Raw genomic sequence first — 21,584 nt, 5'->3', positions numbered from 1 at the left:
GAATATTTCCAAATGTATGATCTCAAGCACCATTATTTAAAATCAAGCTAGAAATGTTTAGATAACTTTTAAGCATATCTCTAAAACTCTGCCAAGGAAATGTAAAGAAAAAAAAAAACACATGGTAATACCTAGATTTCTTAGTCAAAAGAGTAATTCTGATATTTTATATTTCGGGATGATGAAGTTCATACCATTGACTATATCCCACACTTACATAACAAACATCAGATAACCATCTGCCACCTGGCTATCTGCAGGCCACTTTCCCTACCATCTGGCCAAGTTAAGAAATGACCCACCAACTACGGTAGATTAAACTACAGTCCACTTTCAGCAGGTTTTTTTTTTTTAATATTTTACTATGGACTGTTGCTAATACAAGCACATCAATACATATCGATAAATTTATTTAAAGTAAAGAAATTCTCACCTCCTTAAAGAAAATATATTAAGAAAAATAAAAATAATAAACATATTTCATGAATCCAGAAAACACTCAGCAAAAAACATCACCTATTTTTAAATTATTCAGGCAACATTCACCCCACTCTCTTTATCAAGGATTTTTTTTTAAATAGGTATGGTATGCGGTTTCTGCATTCTTTTTGAGATTTATTTTAAACCAGCGTAACCAGTCTACTTTCTGTTTTTGTTCTCTAAGGAGAGCTGCGACTTCTCTCCTTGGTAAGTTTCATGAATTTACATTCAAGTAAACGGACAGTATTAAGTGTTCCCAAATCACTCTGGGAGAATATGAGAACATAAATTATTTAAACAAGACCTATAATCCGTTTAATCTACAGCGAATATTACACAATCAAAAGTAGGTGTTGATAGAAATATTTAAATTAAATAAATCTAAGTCTACGTAAGATATACTTTCTGATACTGGCTATCTTAAGCATTCTGTAATAGGAAATGTTCATTCTACTTTTCAGTGCAGTAGCACTGGATTCGTGAACAAAGTTCATCTACCTCGTTAATTAGGAAGCTAATACAAAGACTGTTAAAGAACAGTTTGACTATTCACAAATCAAGCTACATTTTCAAACTGGCAAAAGATGACTAGACGCAAAGAATGTAGCCGAGGACAAAGAGCGAAGTGTAATCAACTGTAGTTTTCAGATTAGTCTGTGTTTTTGAAAAAGTGTATTATTTCAAAGACATTTGAAAACGCATCTCTTTGTGGTCTTTAAATATCCATGCCTATCCAGGTAGGAAAGTTCCATGTGTATTTCCATGGCTTACACATGGCAGAGGACAAGCGAGTGGAGAACAGGGGCATGCCACTCTCCCCAGATCAGGTGAACAAGAGACCTAGGGGCCTCCAGGACCATCTAACCCAAGCCAGGTGCTCTGCGCGTGGGGTCTGCGGGCAATGTGTGCCGGGCTAGAAGAAAGAACAATCTGCTCCTACCTTGCTCCTGCACGTAGTATGCCAAAAACAAATCAAGCTCCTTAACTGATACTGTGATATGATGTGGCTGGACACAAAGTGCTGGGTTTGTGCAATGTGGGGATTTCATGAGCCGCTCTCCATCGGTACTTTCCAAGGGGATGCCTTTGAACAGGATCACCATGACTAGATCCAGACGCCAGACTTTGTCTGCCTGTCGCAGGCAGTCGATTCTCCTAATCTTACCCTTCTGGTCAGGATTGGATAAGACACAGCACGGGTGCTTCTTGCCAGTCACGGTGAGCACAAAGTCCTCTCGGTACTCCTGGCGGATATCTTTGCGCAGTTTGGCCAGGAGCCTGGATGCCCACTTCTGTTTGATTTCAGGCTTTTCGCTGAGAAGCTCATCTTTGACTGCTCTTTCTTCATCCTTTGACATTCGCTTCTCGTGCTTTTTAAAGTACTTGCGTTTCCGAGCCTGCAGGTTGAACCAAGTATAGGCGATTGCACGGACGTGTGGAAGTAGTGCCTCGATGAATGGGTGAAATTCATCCTGTGGAAGATGAGGGGGGAAAACAAGACATACACGGTCAGTTTAGTTTGTTAAAGGCTCCAAACCATCAGACCACAACCCATTCCCAATTCAGTACCAAAAGTTACACATAAAAATAACATTCTTTTCTTATTTAAAATTATCAAAATAGCAGGACCAGAAGAAAATAAAGTATGCCAAGCTGCCCCTTTTCCACCAAGACTCACAGGTTGATTCTCCCTCCTAAAAAAAAAAAAAAAAAAGAATAAAGATTCATGTTTGTATTTCCACTCTGGCCCCATCCCCCTCATTCCCACCATGCATCCTATATTCTTTAAAATGTAAGCAACCAAGGTGCTTGGCACCTAATTCAATATTTAAATATTCACTTGACCAACTAACACTAAGCAGTACCATTTTACAAAGAACACAGTGAGTTTTTTTTTTTTAATCGGAGCAGAGCTGTTCAGAAGGCAGGAGCGATGGCACAGTTCATTTCTCTTCTCTGTGGCACAGAAACACAAAGCATATAGATGCTCAGTGTAATGCCACACAGTTCCCGCTTTTGGAGCATGCTCTCAGCAAGAGGCTGCTGGTGGCACAAAGAGCATGCGCCATTAAACTTGATCCATTTTCTTATCAAACGTCCAACATTCCAACACTGAAACAGCACCATTCCAGGAGTGGTAACTAGAGAAACTGGTATACGGTGAGGGAAAGTGGGCAAGGACACAGCTTGTCGTATCGGTGTCCTGAACAGAAGGTTTCCATACTTGGAGCAGCACATTCCCTCCCTCCACCAGCAACACTAGCCCCCAACACACACACACCCATACACACACACACATAAAAATACACGCATGCACGCTCTTACTCTCTCACAGATCCACAGACACACTCTTGCATTTTTAAATAAAAGTTTCTAAAGTTGAAAACAGAATTGACTCGGATGTTCTTCCAGCAGCTCTTCCTATAGAATCTGAAGCCCCACTGAGTCAGTTAATTTGTTAACCGATCACATGAGTATGGCAATTATTCTAAAACCCTTAAAAATCAATCTGAGGTGAACAATGAAAAATGGCAACTTGGCACCAACTTTACATTCTTTGTGTCTCTGCATGCGGTGGCAGGGTGACACCAGGAGTGCACCGCTGGTCACTCCCTGCCTTTGTGGAATCAATACAATTCATTTGCTACACATCTGAATTCCCGGACAGGGCTGTGGGTGCACATTTGCATGGGCTTGTGAATCTGCACGTGGAGAGATCCGTTCTAGTGAATAAAGTGGTTTACCTTAGGCTCCTGCGTCTTTCCTGCCTGTTTCATCTAAGCCTTTTATAAGGCAGAGAGGCAGCTAGGAGTGGCAGATAATCTGCACCTACAGTTATTTCAAGCTACTTCCCAAAGCAGTCAGTGTTTCATTACTTCCTGCCATAGGTAAAACCTGTCTCCTAAGCTCAGGCCTATTACTGTTCCGAGAAAGAGCTTAACATCCAGGGCGTGCACACTGTAAGTGGGCAGTGAGGCCAGATCTGAAACAAATGAGAACTTCCACTACGGCCACTTTTCTGGTCACTGTATCGTCACCTCAACCGCAAAATAACTTTATCTAACTACTTATATCCCAAGTTAGAATTGACAGCCTAGTACTGGTCACCTTGAACTATATGGAATAAATTCTATCTAATCAGCAGTCTGATGAATTCCATCAGGTAAAAATGATGAAAGTACCATGAATGACTCTCTAACAAAGAAGATGCCCCCAAACTCCCATAGAGTTACGAATTCATTTTCAAGATCATATTCAGTTTCAGTGTTAAAGATTGCGGCACGTCCACAGTCTATCGTTCGGATCCGGAAGAGTTATACATCCCATCCGATCGATAATGCAATTTTCAAGTGTTTTAACGTATTGCCGTGAAATGTTCCGAGAGCAGGATCAGCCTAAATCAAAATTTTATAACAATACAGAATGTGGATGATTACATCACAGCATGAGGCATAACCAAATGCCATAGAGGAAATCATTAAACCGATCAGTAGTTTCCAGCAGAGACTTGAACAATTCAGTTACTATGCGAGCACATTAAACTAGGCCATGGAAAGAGTTAAACCACAATCTGTTCTTTGTGTGGGAAGGCAGCCCTGCTCACAGCAACCACAGCCCATGATAAGACCTCCCTATCTCCATACACTTTCTGATGCCATGCTTTCAGCGTTCACTGTAACTACAAAAACTTTGTTTATCTCCCTTAGAAATATATGCAAGAGGAAACCCTGCTCGAGGAAATGTGGACTCATGCTTTGGGAACTCACTTCCTATAATCTAACTTCTCCTATGATTTATTAATATGACTTAAAAACCTACATATATATACTCACAAACTAAACCTTGAAATTGTAAAGAGTACATGCGGGTGGGAAGAGCTTTGTCTCACTCACTTTACCCTTGCAGTATTATTTTATTTAAAAATGCAGTATTATTTTAACAAATATTAAGCAATGTGGTAACTCTCAAGTACTTTTATCCTTAAGTACTATGTTCAGTAACATTTCATTCTCTTATAAAGACTTCAAATATAACTTTGATTACATTTGTTTGAGTTTCTAATCATCTATCATGTAATAGATTTCAAAATTTTAACAACTTATTTTAAACAATCAAAATGCAACACCGAGGGCTTAAATTTGGAATTTCTTAGCTGATGCGCACAAAACAAAACACTACTTTGTTTAAGGTTGCCTTTAGCTTGTTGCCAATGCTGCCAAGTAATGTTTTAAAACATAGTTTTTTTCTTTTGATAAATAGAAGCAGCAAACTTTCTGAGTCCACATTCGCCTTACAAATATCTTTCAGGGCTTTACTATTATGCAAATTCCTTTTAAATAAAACACTTACTTCTGACATGAAGATATCCTCAAAAAATGGTAAGTAGAGTTTTTCAATAAGTCACATGTATTTTTGTATTAACATGACTAAAGTACCATCTCCCAAGTATGACTGTTTTCTAATGCTGAGTTGTAATACATCTGTAGTGATTTTGAATGGCATCTATATGAAGCATAGTAACTTATCTTCATCAAAAAAATGATTAAAGTATTCAAATGTCCTAATTAATAGGTTATCACAATAACACTATAAACAACTATGAAAATTATTTTTTTAAGAAAGCAAAGCATTTAAGTAAGCTAACATCTAATGTCTATGCTAAGGTAATAGGCCACCTTACTCTTACAGAATTTTTATTAAAACACATTGGCATTCAGCAATTCTTTCTCTTTTCAAACTTCCTTTATTAAACTAAACTGATAAAATAAACAACCTAGTTACAAATTTCAAATATAAAAGTAAATAGTCCTAATTCCACTGGAAATATTTATTTTTCTTCACAGAACAGTGGTCTCCATGAAAGGGATGGAAAATTAGACCAATATAGAGGTAGAAGAGTAAATACTAGATGTTCTTGGAGCACTGCTATTTAACAATAAACCATTTTTATAAATGTACCTTCAGAACCTGAAAAATAGTGAAAGAAAAAAAATTCAATACAATCATTCCAAGTGAAAGTTACATTATTAAGGGTTTACATTATTTTTAGCAAAAGCAAATACAAAATCCTATTGATGCTTAATTTTCTTTTTACATCTGATTTATACTGATGTAAAAATACAGATTTATATCCATGTACTGATAATTTTGAATAACACTTTGATAAATATCAACTATAGCCTCTTTTGAAACTTCTTTCTAAAGCCTAGATATCTTATTGCAACAACGGAAGCACTTTGCAAAGTTTTCAATCAAATAAGAATGTTTCTCTATTTTGTATTTACATAATCCTAAAAAATGTTTTGCTACAGCTATTAAGTTCCTGTAATACAAAACTAAACTATTGGTCTGATATCAAAGTAGCATTGTTAATATTACTTCTGCAACACCTTACACTATAAAGTCACACAGATATTAAAGGGAGAATTCTAAAGCTAAAATTTTTTCTTCTAGTCTAGGCCTTAAATCCCCAAAACAGTTTCAATATGTCAACCTAGATTTACATTATTAAAACAGTAGAGAATATCAGTCAACATGAATTAGTGTTGCTAAGTATGTATCCTTGAATACTAATGGGACAGTTGAATGACTATACTGTACATGCTCCTAATATTCCATATGTCACCATGCTACAATATTATTTTTAACTTACACAAATTTAGATAAAGCTAGTGACTTTTCGATTCATATCTAGAGGAAACCAAAAATGCAATGTAATTGCTAGCAATGTTTCTGAAAAGTCGATGCTGGAAATATGAACCAATATAGAAAAACAATCATTTACAGGTGAGAGCAAGTAGTGCAGCACTTTGCACGTGAAAAGCTTACCTCAATTTGTTTTATTTGAACTATGCTTCAATAATGTAAAAATAGTATCAAATGGATGTGGTTTACCAGAAAAAGGAAAAAATCCTGCTGATGGGTAATATGAAAGGTAACTTTTGCAACTGAAGTCAATTCGTTATACCTGAAACAGTTTCATCACCATATTTATTGGCCATTACTCACAGCCTTAAAAATACAAATAGGTCAGCAACTCATTTTTTCCAGTTTTGTTAAATTAAAGTGCACGTTTACTTGCTGAAAATAGCCATATCTAAGTTAATCACACTCAGATGCCAAACAAAATATAAACAATAAAAAATGTGTCAGCCAAAAAGCTACAGGACTGTATCCAATCACTGAATAAGCCTTATCATTGTTTTCATCTTCATTCACAATTTATGAATGCCTCAGTCCTTTTGAATCACAATGGCTTCTAATTGTCATACAATTGAAATCTTAATCATTTGTCCATTACAAAAATGCATCATCATGATACTGGATTTTTTAAAACTTGTAACACACCTAAGACTAGGGGACACTTCTTAAACTGTTTATAGTTTTTAAGCCAATGTCAAAGAAAATGGTTATCAATTACTAATCGTGACATAGCCTCCTAAAAGCTGCAGTCAACTCTCCCACACCTTTAGAGGTTTAAAACACTGCTTCAAATAACAACTCTAGGCTAAGATAGTTAGTTAGTTCGTCAGTTGCTTAGTTAGCCGGGTAGCGATGAAAGCCGCCCCCAGGTATGTCTGTTCGGTCTCTCCACTTTTCCATTTGACCAACCGATTTAAAATTATATAAATTGTGTTCTTGTAAAAGTATAAAGCCAGTATTTTATTTCATAACACTGTACCTGAAATCTTAGGACAATTTTCAAAGTGAATTTTTGAAAACGACCTTACTTTTCCAGCATTACTTTCTAACCTACGCCCCAATATCGTCAAATGAACAGGTCTCCACAAAATGAACATGTTTTAAAAGTCCTTTAACTTTCATCCCAGCCAACTAACTCGAGTCCACGTCTAGATCGCCTTTGTGGCATGGTCACTGGAAACCTCAAAGTGCGGATCGCGATGGACTAGAGTTTCAGATCCCCAAATTAAGCAAAGGAATGGTCCCCGGACCACAATCTTCGACTCGCTTCGTCTCCCGCCCACTGCCTGCAGCGGAGTCCAGAGGCACCCACAAGGACTCCTACTGGAGTTCCTTCGCCCAAGTTCACTGCTTGTTTATTAAGGCTCAGTCCCCCCCCTCCGCCCCCCAAAGCTTCTCTAAAGCCGGAGTCCACCTCAGCGCGCAAGCAACCAAAAGAGGCAGCAGGCACCCTGGGCAGGGGCGCAGCAAGCACTCCAGGGGCCGCACGCGGGCTAGCTCTCGCGGGCCCGGGCCCTGCCCATCCCTGGCGGCCTCGCCCGGCCCAGCCGCCCTGGCAGCACGCGGGCACCCGCTCTCCGTGCCCAGGGTGCCGGGCTGGACGCACATGGTGATTGTGAGCTAGGGGCCGCTCGCCGGCTCTGGTGCCGCCCTGCAAACCCCGCCGCAACTCCGGACCACTTCTTCTGCTGGGTTACCGGGGTGTGCGGAGGTTAACTAAAACCAATAGTTGTCCGCGGACGAGAGCAACAAAACAAAGGCATTTCGGGCTAGAGAGAAAGCTCGAGAGAGCGACTGAGACATGTACCTGAGTGAGACAGATGGGAGAATACATCATGACTTCGCCTTAAAACGCACTTTCCCGGAGATGCCCAAGAAAATCTTCGAGAAGCAAGAATTTCATCTATTCATTTTACAGTCATCTGAGCCCCGCGATGCGATCAATCAGGACAGGGCTCTGCGCTGGATCACCGCAACTTCACAACAAACCCAGTCCTCCTTAAATAGCCAAAGATTCAAGTTCACTCGGCGTGCTAGATTTCCCGGGGTGAAATCCAATCTACACTTTTAACCCTCCTGCAGTCCGAGCGCGCTGGCCGTGCTCGCCGAGGCCGCCGCCGCCGCCGCCGGTGCTGGCTGCTTTTCGCCTGGGTTTGGGGATTTGTTTTCTGTTTGCAGTTGTTGTTGTTGTTGTTGTTGTTGGGGGCTAGGGGGTGAGCGAAGGTTCGGTGTGGGTCGGATTGGGGTGGTGGTTGGTGGTGAAATGCTTTTTTAAAAAAGGCGGGGAGGGGGGCGCAGGAGAGAGGGCGGGAGGGAGAGCGAGGAGAATGTGTCACCGCGCTGGGAAAGTTCAAGGTTACAGCCCCAAGCACTGCGGCAGGATCCCGGAGTGGCGATCGCAGGCGAAACTTTGCCGCGAGCCGACCATGTGTGTGCGCGAGGGGGGAGCGTGAGCGAGTGCGCGCGGGTGGCGGGGCGCGCGCGGGAGAGGGCCGGGGTGGGGGCGGGGTGGGTGGGGGAGCCGGCAGAGGCCGGGGTGAGGGAGGGGGCGCGAGCGCAGGTCTCCCGGGCGGAAGAGGTTCGCGGCGCGCGGTCCCCGGCTGCAGCCGCCGCCGCCCGCGCCGACTCCTCCACGCCCGGCTGCCCGCCCGCCGCCCGCCTCGCCCCGCGTCTGACCCGGCCGAGCGAGGAGGCTGCTGCTGCTGCCGCGGCTGCCCAGAGCCCGGGGGTATCGGAACGCGCTCCTGAAAAATCCCAAACGATAAATCCCGCTCTCCCGCTCGGCTCCGAACTCCTCTCTTTCTGCTCTGGGCTCTTTTTTTCCCCTCCCTCTCTCGCTTTCTTTCGTTGCAAAACTTGGAAGTTGAAAAATTCACCGGTTCCACCCTCTGGACCCCGCTCGAGCTCTCTCCAAATCAGACTTAAGGATTGTTTTATTATTTAATTACACAATCATCGCTTTACTCCTCCTCCTGCAAACGCGCATTCCTTTTGCACCAGCCTCTCCACACCCCCCGCCCCCCACCTTCCTCCTCCTCCTCTTGCTTCTCTCCCTCTCTCTCTCTCACTCATTTGTTAAAGCTCTCATACCACTGCAATAGAACCACAACTTTTTTTTTTTAATTTTAAATAAATGATCATTCCGCCCTTTGGGCAAGTCCCGCGCCCTTCCCCCAACACGTACACACCCCGAAAACCCGCCCTGGAAAAAGGTATTTCGGTGCTCGCTGCGGACTCTTTAAGCCGCGGGAACCTCCGAGTGAGAGAAGCCCTGAGCCGAACTGGGCCCGAGAAAGGAACGAATGGAAAATTCCCTCACACCCAGGCCGCCCCGGGGCCCAGACTGGGGCGCCGACTCTCGCACCCGGGGCGGGCGCGGTCCGCCGATTCCGCCGGCTGAAAGGAGGAGGGGGAGACGGAGGGGGTATGGCTGAACGAACTTGGACTTAAATAGTTGGGGCACGCCGGCGCGGGTGGGAACGGGGCCCAGCCGGGTTTTCCCAAGCACGGGCCCGCATCCCGGGGCAGCTCCGCACAAGCGGCGCGCCTCGCCGCGGTTTGCCGCCCTCCCTTGGGGGTGCCTGGTGCACGTGGCCTCGCTCGGAGCGGGAGGATCGGGCAGCGCCGCCGCCTTCTGCACCCTCCTCCTCCTCCCGCGACTCCTCTGGCTCGCTCCCAATCCCCACCCCTCCCCGGGGCCCGGGGCGCCGGCGGAAAGCGGCTCCCGCGCCGCCGGGGTGCAGGCAGGGCGGGGCCGCAACGCGCCTGGGGCTGCGGGGCGGGCGGGCGCGCGCGCGAGCTGGGTGCGTGTGTCTCTGGAGTCCTGCAGAGGCCGCCGCTCCCGCCTCGCTCCCGCGCGAGGCCCCGCCCTCACCCCGCCGCGAGCCGCGGGCCCCGAGTGAATGAACTTGATTTCGGAGATGTGGAGGCCGGCGCTTTGCCTCGCACTCTTTCTGCGCGCGCGCACACACACACACACATATGCACACACACACACACATATACAAACACACACACACACACACACACACATACAAACACACACACACCCCGCCCCCCAAATTCCGGTTTTCGGCCAGGGGTGGGTGGGGAAGAGGTGGAAGCAAAGACTGTGCAGACAATGGGGAGAGGAAAAGTGAGTGCCAGGGGCTACGCGTCTACCTAGCTCGGGGCCCCCGGAGGGGACTCGAAGGCCCCAGCCCGGGGGCGGGGCCGCCCCCACTTCCAGCTGTGCTCTGGAGCCGTTTGGAGGTTCTCCTCTGATTCCCCTTTCCTCTTTTTCTCGCTTGCCTCCTCTCGATTTTTTCCCCTCAACTTTCTCCTATCTCGTTCTCTCCGCTCTTCCCACCCCTTCCTTACGCCCCCCCCTCCCCGCCCCCCCGGCCACCACCACCAGAGGACTTGAAGGAACTAGTGACTTTTTCCTTCACCGAGTGGGAGTTATCCACATCAAGCATTTCACAACGACACATCAAGAAAAGTAGGCAGGTTCAAGTCAACCATGAAATGGTCACTTTTTAACCCCGTCCTGTCCTCATTAGGGAAATGCTCAAACACAGTCCGTTTTCAAAGAGCGCTCTTAATGAGGCGAGCCTGCCAAGTCCACCAGCTGCAGCCCCCGTAAAGCAAGAGCCTAAAGAAGAAAGGCGGTGGGGAAGGAGGGGGAGTCGAGGAGGCCAGGGGTGGAGGGGGGAGCTTTGGTTCTGGGAAGACAGGTAAAGTCGGGGAAATTTAGAAAATCCCCCAAAGTTAACCCTTTAGGGCACACCCCACTGGGAGCGGAATCCTCTAGTCCGGGTTCTGACAACGTTAATTTCCTTTGTGTGGGTCATTTCTTCTTTTTGAAAAGCCAGAATAAAGTTGACAGTCTTTATAGATGAAAGAAATGAAGTGAGAGTACGGGTTAATCCGAATAAATACTAATTTCTCTCAGAAATGTTTAGGCAATCTCATCCTAGATTTAAAAAAAGAAAAAAGCCCGAAACATCACTTTGTGTTGCACATTCTGCTGCATCCCTTTTCTCACCCTCTTACCAGGTCTGGGGGTTGGGGGGGTGGGTGTGTGGAAACGCTACTGATAACACCAGCTTTAACTACTGGAGTTTCCCTTTGAACAAATATTCAATTTGACCGGGGTTAATTTACCATAAAAGACATTCCCGTTGGCACGAATGCCCTCCTGTCCTTGAACACACCTCTTTGAATGCCTGGACTCTTACAGAAGCCATTATTTCGGGGTCTCTTTAAAAATCAAGCGCCCATCTCTCTTTCTCTCCCTCCCTCCCTTCTTCCCTCCCTCCTCACCACGCCACCCCCAGTGAAATCTTGGCACCCTGCAAGTGCTCCGTTTCAGCCAGAGATCCCAGAACCAGCCGCTGTCCCCTGGCAGAAGAGGCCCAGTGCTGAGCCCTGGGCAAGTGTCTGCAGACATCGCCACCCCTCCTCCCTTACTAGTTTTCCTTACCAACAGAAACCCTTTCCTTTTGCCACCCAAACTAGGTCGCCTCCAAAAGTTTCTCACGAGCTTAGAAAAGAAGAATGAAAGACAACTCTTAACACAGAAGAGCCCACAAAAGCTACAGCAGCGCCAGAGGTGATGAAGCAGCAACAGACCCAGGTAAGATCCCCCGAGACCTAAAGATGTCTGGGGCCTCCCAGGCCTATCACTAAGGGGTTCAAACCTCTCCCTGTCTGTAGGGCACTTATGGATGAGCATGGAGGATACTTGGTGGTGGGGGTTTTGATTTGTTTCCAAGAAAAGGGAAAACAAGAAAGGAGGGGGAAACTCAAAGGGAGGAAAAAATGAGCAACAGAGACATGGGGTGCTCAGTATGGGGTGCTTAGTGGATTTGGCTTTGACTGTCTTCTTAGGCCTTGGAACCATGGGTGAAATGGCTGACATCCCCCCAACCTCACCCCACCCAGAACTCTGCTTCTTGTGCAGCCAATACCAGGGTCACTGCAAGTCTTCTCGAGATGAACTCTAAGAGAACCTTTTGTAAAGAGGGACTGGGGTGGGGGGACAGGTAGAGCATGACTTCTCTCAGCAGGACACTTCACTGTCTGTGGTTTCAGAAACGCCTTTCTTTCAAACTCCAGGCAGAGAAAAAAAAAGAGGAAGTGAGTAGGTACATATAGTATTTTAGCCACTTTCCCTTTTACCCAGCATTTCTGTGGCATGGCATTAAGAGTGGTTTGAAAGTATCTCTGAAAAGCATCTGATGCTATCAAAGTGGGCGAAACACTTTTTAGACTGGTACTTACCTCTCCTAAACTTCTTCTCTCTCTCATACTCACTGAAAGAGTTAAACTAATTTCATTCACCCCAAAACCTGGCTGGAAGAAAGAAGTGAAAACCTTCTGTAGCAACAGGAAAATCTGATATTTCAGAATCCCTAAAGACCTCCTCCCTAGATCACCTATTCCCTGCCATCTTATAGAGAAGAAGAGTTCTTTTTTCTGACAGTTTAATTTCAAGAAGTGCTGGAGCGTCTGTTCTTCAGGTGACTGGATTTTTCAAAACTCAGTTGTATATTTGAAAAAGTAAGCAGTATTACCCAATTGGAGCCTTTCACTGACCTCCAGAGAGGAGCATAACATCTCAAGGGTCTTCCAATACTGATTTCCTTTTAATCTTCTCCTTTCTAAAGAAATTCAGTGACAGGGTGTGAATCTTGAGTAGTTTAGGGAAAAGTTCTTGGAGCTTAACAAAGCTGTCATTTTCAATACACTGGATGACTCTTTTTTTTTTTTTTTTAGCTCTTGCATGTGACTAGAGGGGTGGCTCAACAATTCCACACACCCTGGCTGCATGGCCAATATCAATATTTTAAAACTAAATACAAAAGAGACAGATGACCTCCTGACCCCAGGAAACAGGCCTGCAAGACTGCAAGTATCCACTACACCATGCCCAGGGACCTTTTCTTCTTCCAAATGAACCACAAAAATCATACATGTGTAGCCTGGAAAACACGATTTTATATCCACAAGCAAGAACATCAAAAATCCACTCAACAACACATGTATAAACAACCAACAAGTACTGAAATTGCCTGCACTTGATGGGAATTGCAAAATCATGCCCAGCTCTATCAGCCCTTAAAGTACCACTGTCAAATTAGGGTAGCAATTTTTCCCTACTACAAAATCCACAACCGGTTAGCTTCCCCACCCCCTATTGCCAGCGCTTTGCCTTTCACTGAAATGAATAAATAACTGTGGACTTTTTTCCCATCCTCGGGGAGCTGTTCGGTGTCCCCTAAGGACAAAACTAAATGAGAAAAATGACGCTGTTAATAATGTCACTGCTGAAATGCCTGTACTCGACTGTTTTAAAAAAAATATTGTCCCGCTAAGTGTGCCTACGTTTCGGCACATTTTCAAACCACCACTGAATCTGTAGGTAGACTGGCCAGCATTAAGTTTAGCTGGTTTTCACTTCTGTACAGAAATGAGGCTAGTTCATCAATGGAGATTCCGAACTTCTGAAGACATTGCTTTCTGGGAATACAAAGTCAGCAGTTGCCCTGTAATTTTTGTATGATTTATTTTAAACTTTGAAAATCACAGTAATAATTGTCTTGGTTCACTCAAAATACTTCAAAACTTACAGGCACCTTCACACACAGACTTCTTTGCTGAGCCTGTGAGAGTTGTAGCTATTGTCCTTTTTCAAAATAGCTGACACTTACAGTAAAACTATACCATCATTTTATTTCTACATGTAAGTTGGTTTTTGTTTCCTATCTACATGTGCCTTTGTGACATGAAAAAAAAATTGACTTTAATGAGCTGTTTAGAAAGCTTTTATGCAAAATGGCTAAGTTGTCTTTATATTGTTCATGAAGAAATGTAGAAAGTGCACTGCAAACTAATGTAAACTTTCTGCATCCCTTTCTGTAATTCTTTTCTTGAAAACTGCCTTTCTGTTTCAAAACCAAAACAATCATAATAACAAGACTGTTCATTTTAACTTTCAAAATAAAATTTAGCCAACAATTGCATAATTACAATGATAGAAAACAAACCACTGGGCCTATACAAAATACATATTAATATTTTAAGTAAACTTTGTCTCTGAAATACATCTGAAAAAATTTTACAACACACAGTAAGTTAATAACTTCCAAAGCAATAATATTGTCAAATTGTGTGATGTCACAAGCTCCAAAAGCAAAGTTACAGATGTTCATGACATCACATTCACTCATAATTATGTTGCTGCTGTCTGACCATCTTAAATGGATGACTCTGTCTACTAAAGAATAAAAAGAATTTATTTTGGACATCAAACAATGAAACTGTCACCATTTATTGTATGAAATACTCAGCTAATCAATTTCCTATTAAAACAGCTTTCAACAATACTCAGCTTTAAAATTCATCAGGGCCAGTAAAAACCTTTTCCCAGTGCACAAGAATGCAGTCCCAACCACGTACAATAATTGCCCTTCTAATACTTTTATTGCCCAAGCGCTTTTTCTTGTGCTCCCCATCAGTGAGGCAGGAATCTGCAGTATATTGTATCAGTGAATTGGAGTGCTTGACCTCTGCCCACATATGATTTAATAGGGACTTTTCAGCACTGGCGCTTTCTCCATCTCTCATACCATTAAATGAAAACATCAAACCTCAAATGTAAAACTGGAAACCACAACGTTTTGTGTTTCACAACTCTTTGCAGTTTTTACTTAGATTGCTTAAAGGTCAGCTTCTTCGCCTCACCGTGCTCTGCCCCATAGAGTAAATGTACTCAAAAGTCACACTCATTCTGATTTTGATTAAATCTTGAACTCCCCACATACACACATGCACCCTGCTTATTTACATGTGCATTCTTTCCTAACCACATAAGCATGCGTGTATGACTTTCTGGATTTATTCCATTTTAGGGCTGATTTAAATGTCTGTTCAAGTATGGGTTCACAAGTTAACTTTTTCCCACCCGATGGAAAGTTAAAATTACAAAGGATGGTGTTATAGGATCCTGTCAAAGAAAGGTAGAGTTAATCTTGTGTATTTTGGCGCCTTTTCCCTGCCAGCTACTGTACTGGGGGGGGGGGGGGGGGAGATGGGGGTTGGAGATCTTGTCTGTCCTGTCTCAAGTTCAGTGGCAGTTCTTCTAACCAGAGGAGAAGATGGCCATGTTCACAGCACTAATAATAATTCCAATCACGCCACTTCGGCATCTTGTGTCAAAGTCGAAACGGGCTTCCCCGCCCCCTCTTCAACCTGAAAGCTGCCAAGTCCTCACACACTCCGCATTCAACCACAACTTAATGGATGGGATATCGTGCATTAAAATATGTCCCAGACATACTGGCAAAGAGAAGACAAGGGAAGAGGGAGACAGACAGACACATACACGCACACGCAAACGCACACACACTTTGTTAGGCAGAGGGGGAAAAAATACTAGAGTAAAAACAGCAGGGCAGAAAAAAAAATAACAGGAGCGGGAAGAAATACATCATAAGCGTTTTCTTTTTTTTAAGTAGAGGGAAGAGTGGGAGAGGGCTAACAATTCTATCCTGCCACTTCAGGAACAAGGGGGTGGGGGTAACTACACTTTGGAATGAAGAATGATTTTAAAAACACCAATACACCAATCAGAGCTAAATAAATACACTTTTAAGTGAAAATATGTAACAAATCTGTGCAGGGAAGGAAAAAAATGCTCCGAAAAGAATGGACTACAAGATACAACTAAAGTATCATTTGTACAGTAATTTTTTCCATCATGGGGAAGGGGTTAAGGGAGATGAAGCAGAAAAAAAATGCTACATTTCACACTGTTTTGGACTTACAATGTTATCCACGGATCCCCATCATAAAAGTGTGGCATGTACACTAAAGTTGACAAAGATTTTTTATTTTTTTTTTTTTAAAGCATCAGGGCTGAAAATCCAACATATGGCTCAACCTGTAAAGCAGAAATGACATTTAGGTTCTCTTTACAGTGTACAAAGAGGAAAAAAATCTGTGTATGGCAATAGAAGGGGATGCAAGAGACAAATAAGACAAGCAAATAAAATCCTTCATTTCAAAGCTACATACCACTGCTTATTGCAATGAAGAGATGTTGAGTGTATAACAGAACCCTGGCCCGCTGACTTCACGTATCTCAGGTACAGATTTGTGGATTTTTGAGTTGTTTTAGTGTCGCTTTTGTATTTTTTTTAAGAGCGCAATCCAGGAGTAGGCTCTTACTTTTGTTTTTAATGATAATTTCTGCAATGCCACAATTCCTGGCCCGAAGAAGAAAAGGCGGTAAAAGTCTAAAAACAGGCAACCCCTCAGCCTGTCTGGATTTCCAGTTTGCTTCCTCTCACTTGGAGAAGACGTGAGCTTGACTTGAAAGCCGTCCAGAGTGCCGGGTGTGTGTTTGTGTGTGTGTACGTGCGTGCGCGAGTGTGCTTGGTGGGTTTTATTGTTGTTTTAGCAGGGCTGCCCCGGGGGTAAGAGCTGCCTCCCTGCCCGGGCTCGGAGCGCGCTAAGGCTGATGCACCCGGCGCGGCCGGGAGATCGCGCGCTCGCCCCTTCCTCGCCCTGGAATCCTCAGGGCCGCGGCGGCGCTACCCCGGAACCGCCGGCCATCCGCGCAACCTTTCCGCGCGCGGCCCGGCCCGCGCTCTGCGGCCGCCGCCTCCCCGGCTTTCTCTTTCTCCGAACCAGCCGCCCGGCCCCGCCCCACCCAGGCCGGCTCGGCGCGCGGGAAGCGTAGCTCTTCGCTTCCGCCTGGCGGCGGGAAGGAAACCGAAAGGAGGAGCCGGGGGCGGGCGCGCTGTGATGCATATTCATCAGGGCGCCCGCGGCAGCGGAGGCGGGAGCGGGCCCGAGTGGGTGTGGCGGGCTGCGCTGCGCGGGGGCCCCTCACGAGTGGCGGCTCGGCTCTTTGTGCCGCCGGGCGGGGCCGAAGCGCAGCGAGGGCGGACGAGGAGGGCGGCGCCGCTAGTCTGCGGGGCCGCCAGGCTCCGCGCGCCTTTGTGCTCCCGCGCTCTGGGGCCTCCCCGCGGGCGTGCGCGAAAGCCGAGCCCGGCCGAGCGACCGCGGGAGACGCGTCACCAAATAATAATGAGACGGGATTGGTGCTCTTTCCTACTTGACGCCGGGTTGCTGGGTCCCGTTTGCCAGGCGACATTTGTTTCGTTGTAAAAGGAATTCTGAAATGTTCCTCGCTGCGTAGCCTTATCATTAAAGCAAAACAACCAGAACACTACTATTTATAGGCATGCAGGTAAATATCAGTAATTCAGGGGTAGGTTGAAGAAATAATTTGGAGAAGGGAAGGGCTGCCCACTCCAGTATTCTGGCCTAGAGAATTCCATGGACTGTGTAGTTCATGGGGTCGCAGAGTCGGACACGACTGAGCGACTTTCACACTGTTCACTGAAGAAATAAATCAACCCCAAAGAAATATGCAACCCAAAAGTAAACACTCGAGGTGAGATGTGCTGGCGTGTTCATGTTCATAAAGCTGTTTTGATGAGTGTTTTTTAAACTTTATGTAATTGTTGCTTAATTTTCAAGTAATCCAGTTATTTTGCATTTTAAGCATCTGTAGTGTGGTATAACAATGTTTAACTGTTAAATCAAGTTGTTCTATAATTCTGATCTAAAACTGAAGTATTGAAAGTAAAAACATAACACCCGCCCTAAATTTACTTAATACTAACCCACCTGTGTTGAGAAGGATTTTATTACGGAGATCCTGACTAATTATGTAAGCACAACAGACAGCAATAGCTTCAAATATCCTCTAAAAACCGTACTCAATTATGTGATTACTAGTGGGACCGGAATAGCTCCCAATGAATTGTTCTTATCTTTCTACTAAATATGAGTACGTCAGTGTTTTAATCCCAATTATATTTATCCTCAAAGTCCAAGAGAACTTAAACAATATTGTTCAGGTTCTTTGTTCCTACAATACACATTATAAAACAGAGACATTTTGGCCTCATTATCCAAAAAAAATTTTTCTTTTTTTCTCCCTGTTCCAGCACGGTCATACATACATATATACATGCATATATTACATACATATAGTATGTACATATTACATATATGTTAGTGAATAATGTACATGTTTAATTTCAATAAGTACAAAACTAAACCAGATTGACCCAGGTGAACTTTGGAAAATGCCAAACTTTAAAGTGGGTTATTACTATTTCCCCCTTTTCCTTCAGAAAAAAAGCAACACAGTGTATATCTATACAGCTTTGGGAGAGAGGTGAGGGAAACACACATGTATGTAACTCCCCATTTAGCTATAACTTCCCAAGGAAAATTAATTTTTAACATCTATCTTGTTCCAAGTTAGGTAATTTTAACCACTTGGGTAGTAGAGCTAAAATTCAGCCTACCTAGGCACAAGCAGATCTGTTTCCATCCTAGGATTTCCTAATAGTAGTTTCATGCTTCATAAAATCACATTAAGCAATAAGGAATCAAACATAAAATATGAAAATTTAGTGCAGCTTAATTAAAATATATTATTTAGGGTGGTGGAAGGAGTGTTTAAATGAGCAGTGCTATCAAATTATAAGACTTTTATATGTGCCTGAGAAAGCTTCTCCATTGTAATTATTTGAAGTCCATACCAGAATTACCAAAACTTCCCCACGTCTATTTCATGCAAAGAAGAAAAGATGTTACAGAGAGAATCCAGTTTTCTTTAAGAAATATCCTAACACAAAATGGGAAAAGGAACAGGAAAGGGGAAAGGGAAGGATTTCCTCTGCTCCTAGTGATGACTTGAATGAATCTAGATTTAGTGTCACCTGTCAGAGAATTTCTTCCTAAGCATATTATTTAGTAATAGAATGTATCATTGCATGTCATGTTCAGGATTATAGATTTTCTCTTTCTATTTGCATGTCCTTTGTTTCTTTTGACGTGTGAAACTCAGGAGAGTACTTACTCCTGTACCAATCACTCTTCTGTCTGTCAAATATGTACATATAATTAAATGATATCTAAGGTTTATAAACTAAGGAGATTAATTTTCAATCATGTCCTATAGAAATTGATCTCACTAATTTGTAGTCACTTCAGCAGGTTGTTCCTCCTAAATCTTTCAATGGCCTAATGACTGTGGTCTTCTAATCTTCAGCACTGATCTTCCAGTTTTCACACTTTCTGATATAAATAAATATGTAGAAATTGGAGTGTTTGAACATAGATGCTTCTTCTTAAATTAAAACTACCTTGCTTAGAAGTCTTTCCTAATATACTTAAGGTCCAATTCTTTTTATATTTAACTTTTTATAAGTCATAATTAATTATTCATTAAAAAATCAGGAGTATCTAACATTACTTAGGTGTTTTAGCCTTCTGACACATCTAACTGAAGTGATTCCAGTAGAAAAGCTTTTTGTTTTTTCCCTGCCTTTCGTTAGAGGCTTGGTTCATTCCTTAGAACTTAATAGAAGAGTCTCCACTACACTGAAACTTTAGATTTTCTATTTTTTCCTAAAGCCAATTAACTGGTAAAGCAATTTCTGTATTTTTTTCAAATTAAGAATTTTTTTAGTATACAAGCAACATCTGTGTGTGTTTATCTGAGAATAATCACTATATAATTATTTCTAAAAGGCATGCATTATTATAATGCTTTATGTCATAATTGAAGTAATTCCTCTACCCCATCTAAACCAGTAATTTTCAGTCATTACTCCAAAGGTGTTTATTTTATCTTACTTCCCTATTTCTAAAAAATGTAGGAAGTGTGTTTTTATTTCTATTATTTTTATTATTAAAGGGTACACACTAATTATTAGATTATTATATTTAGTCTATTATTATACTAGCAAATGTGCAAATTTAATGTATATAATATAGTGGAATATTTATAATTCAATACTAAATAAAACATAATACCATCTTTTAAAAGAATTGAATGATTACATTTTAGAATTAACAATGCAAAAGGTATAAACCTGTGTAAACATTCATATTTCATATTACCCCCAGGAAATAGTTTCAATTACTTCTTAATTATTTTAAACATAGTAGAGAGTCTTAAATTAGGACATTTATAAAGGGCCAACTTCTGGCATTTTGGGGGGTTCCATAGCTGAGAGCTACTCCTGCAACTTTTATTGAGTAGAGAAGAATGGATATCTAATATATTATTGTATAAGAAGGATCCCCAAGTATAAATAACCACCTCTGGTGACACTTTTTATTTTTCAGTAATTATAGCAGTCCTCAGCTATACTCCGTTATGCCTCGTTTTTAGACATTGACTGGGAAAATAAACAGTGTCTTTGCCACAGACACAGTTGCTCATCATACAGAACTATATCCGTGGAAAAGACTTCAAGAGATTATCAGATAAGAGCTTGCAATGGAGTCAAAACACCACACTGCCCAGGACAGGCACACCAGGTCACTTTCTAACTACTGAGAGTATGGGTACAAAAATAAATATACACATGCGGTGTTTCTTCTTTCACTAGCTGCATGCTGCACCTGTGCACACATATATCTGATGACATCTGCGAACATAATAAATCTCAAGTGGTTTGTGGTGTCATCAAAAATCTGAGATGGTGGTGTGGCTCACAGCCTCACCAAACCCAGGCTCTGGTCTTGTTAAATTTCACAGGCTAAATAGAGACAGACTCAGACTCGTTCTGTACATGAACCAGAGGTTTTCAAGAGTGGGTTAAGGTGGTTTACCAAAAGGAAAAAAAAAAAATCCTCTAATTATGACTCAGTGTGTGAAAAAGCTGCTCTCTGATTCAATGGGGATAAATCAAGGCTATCTTCCAGCTTCAAAAAAATCATTTTTATCTCAGTTGTTAAGAATTCTCAATTTCAAGTTTAAATTCTCAACCTCTCTTAGCTGACTTATGGTTTTAAGACTTACTTTTTAAAAAATGAGTAATTAAATCTTCACAACTTGCTTACTCACACTTTTATGTAACTTTAGAATTTCAACCATCAAAATGTCCATGAAAAGAAAACAATAAATTTGAATGAATTTGGGCTTCAGCAATGATTACATTAAGCAAAGAAAAAGCAAATGTTTTCTCAAAAAATTTTCAGGATATTTTGTGCCATATGTAAGGTTTCTGAAACAACAGAATCCCTAAGGTATTTTTTTAAACCATTTTCAAAAAACAGAAGCATCTGGCAATCCAGAAATCAGTGAGGCAACAGGATGCAAGAAAGCGCTAGACAGTCTACTGGTCCTTCTCTACAATGCTGGCAGAGGACCATCCTGCTTTTTGCTCAGTGGACCATTTTCAATGAGAAAGTGAAAGTCAAGTTCCTTGCATCCACATCCTGGGGCTGATTGTCCTCAGTGTCAAAAGATACTTCTTGATATATCTAGAACATGGTGGGATTATTTTCACTTTCCCACTACTAAAGAAGATCAATAACCA

At 42.7% G+C, this 21,584-nt stretch overlaps 1 protein-coding gene across 10 annotated transcripts in view; it reads right to left on the bottom strand.

The window, feature by feature from the left end:
• Positions 1–9,090, bottom strand: part of NFIB (nuclear factor I B) — a 257,521-nt gene extending 248,431 nt beyond the window's left edge. For 7 of the 10 annotated variants that reach the window (XM_061425269.1, XM_061425272.1, XM_061425273.1 and 4 more), the window contains exons 1-2: positions 7,991–9,089; positions 1,421–1,952 (exon numbers count right to left, since the gene is read on the bottom strand). In XM_061425269.1, coding sequence (XP_061281253.1) covers positions 1,421–1,952; positions 7,991–8,020 — 562 coding nt within the window. In that variant the 5' untranslated portion in view covers positions 8,021–9,089. Of the gene's footprint in view, positions 1–1,420; positions 1,953–2,345; positions 2,449–7,990 lie in introns of those variants that run through there. The other 3 variants (XM_061425270.1, XM_061425278.1, XM_061425271.1) reach the window with 2 other exon arrangements.
• Positions 9,091–21,584: the final 12,494 nt, after the last annotated feature.

The sequence above is a fragment of the Bos javanicus genome, chromosome 8, assembly GCF_032452875.1.
Source record: "Bos javanicus breed banteng chromosome 8, ARS-OSU_banteng_1.0, whole genome shotgun sequence".
Classification (NCBI taxonomy): Eukaryota; Metazoa; Chordata; class Mammalia; order Artiodactyla; family Bovidae; genus Bos; species Bos javanicus.
Note: the sequence above shows the minus strand (reverse complement) of the source record. Positions and strands in the feature narration are given on the sequence as shown.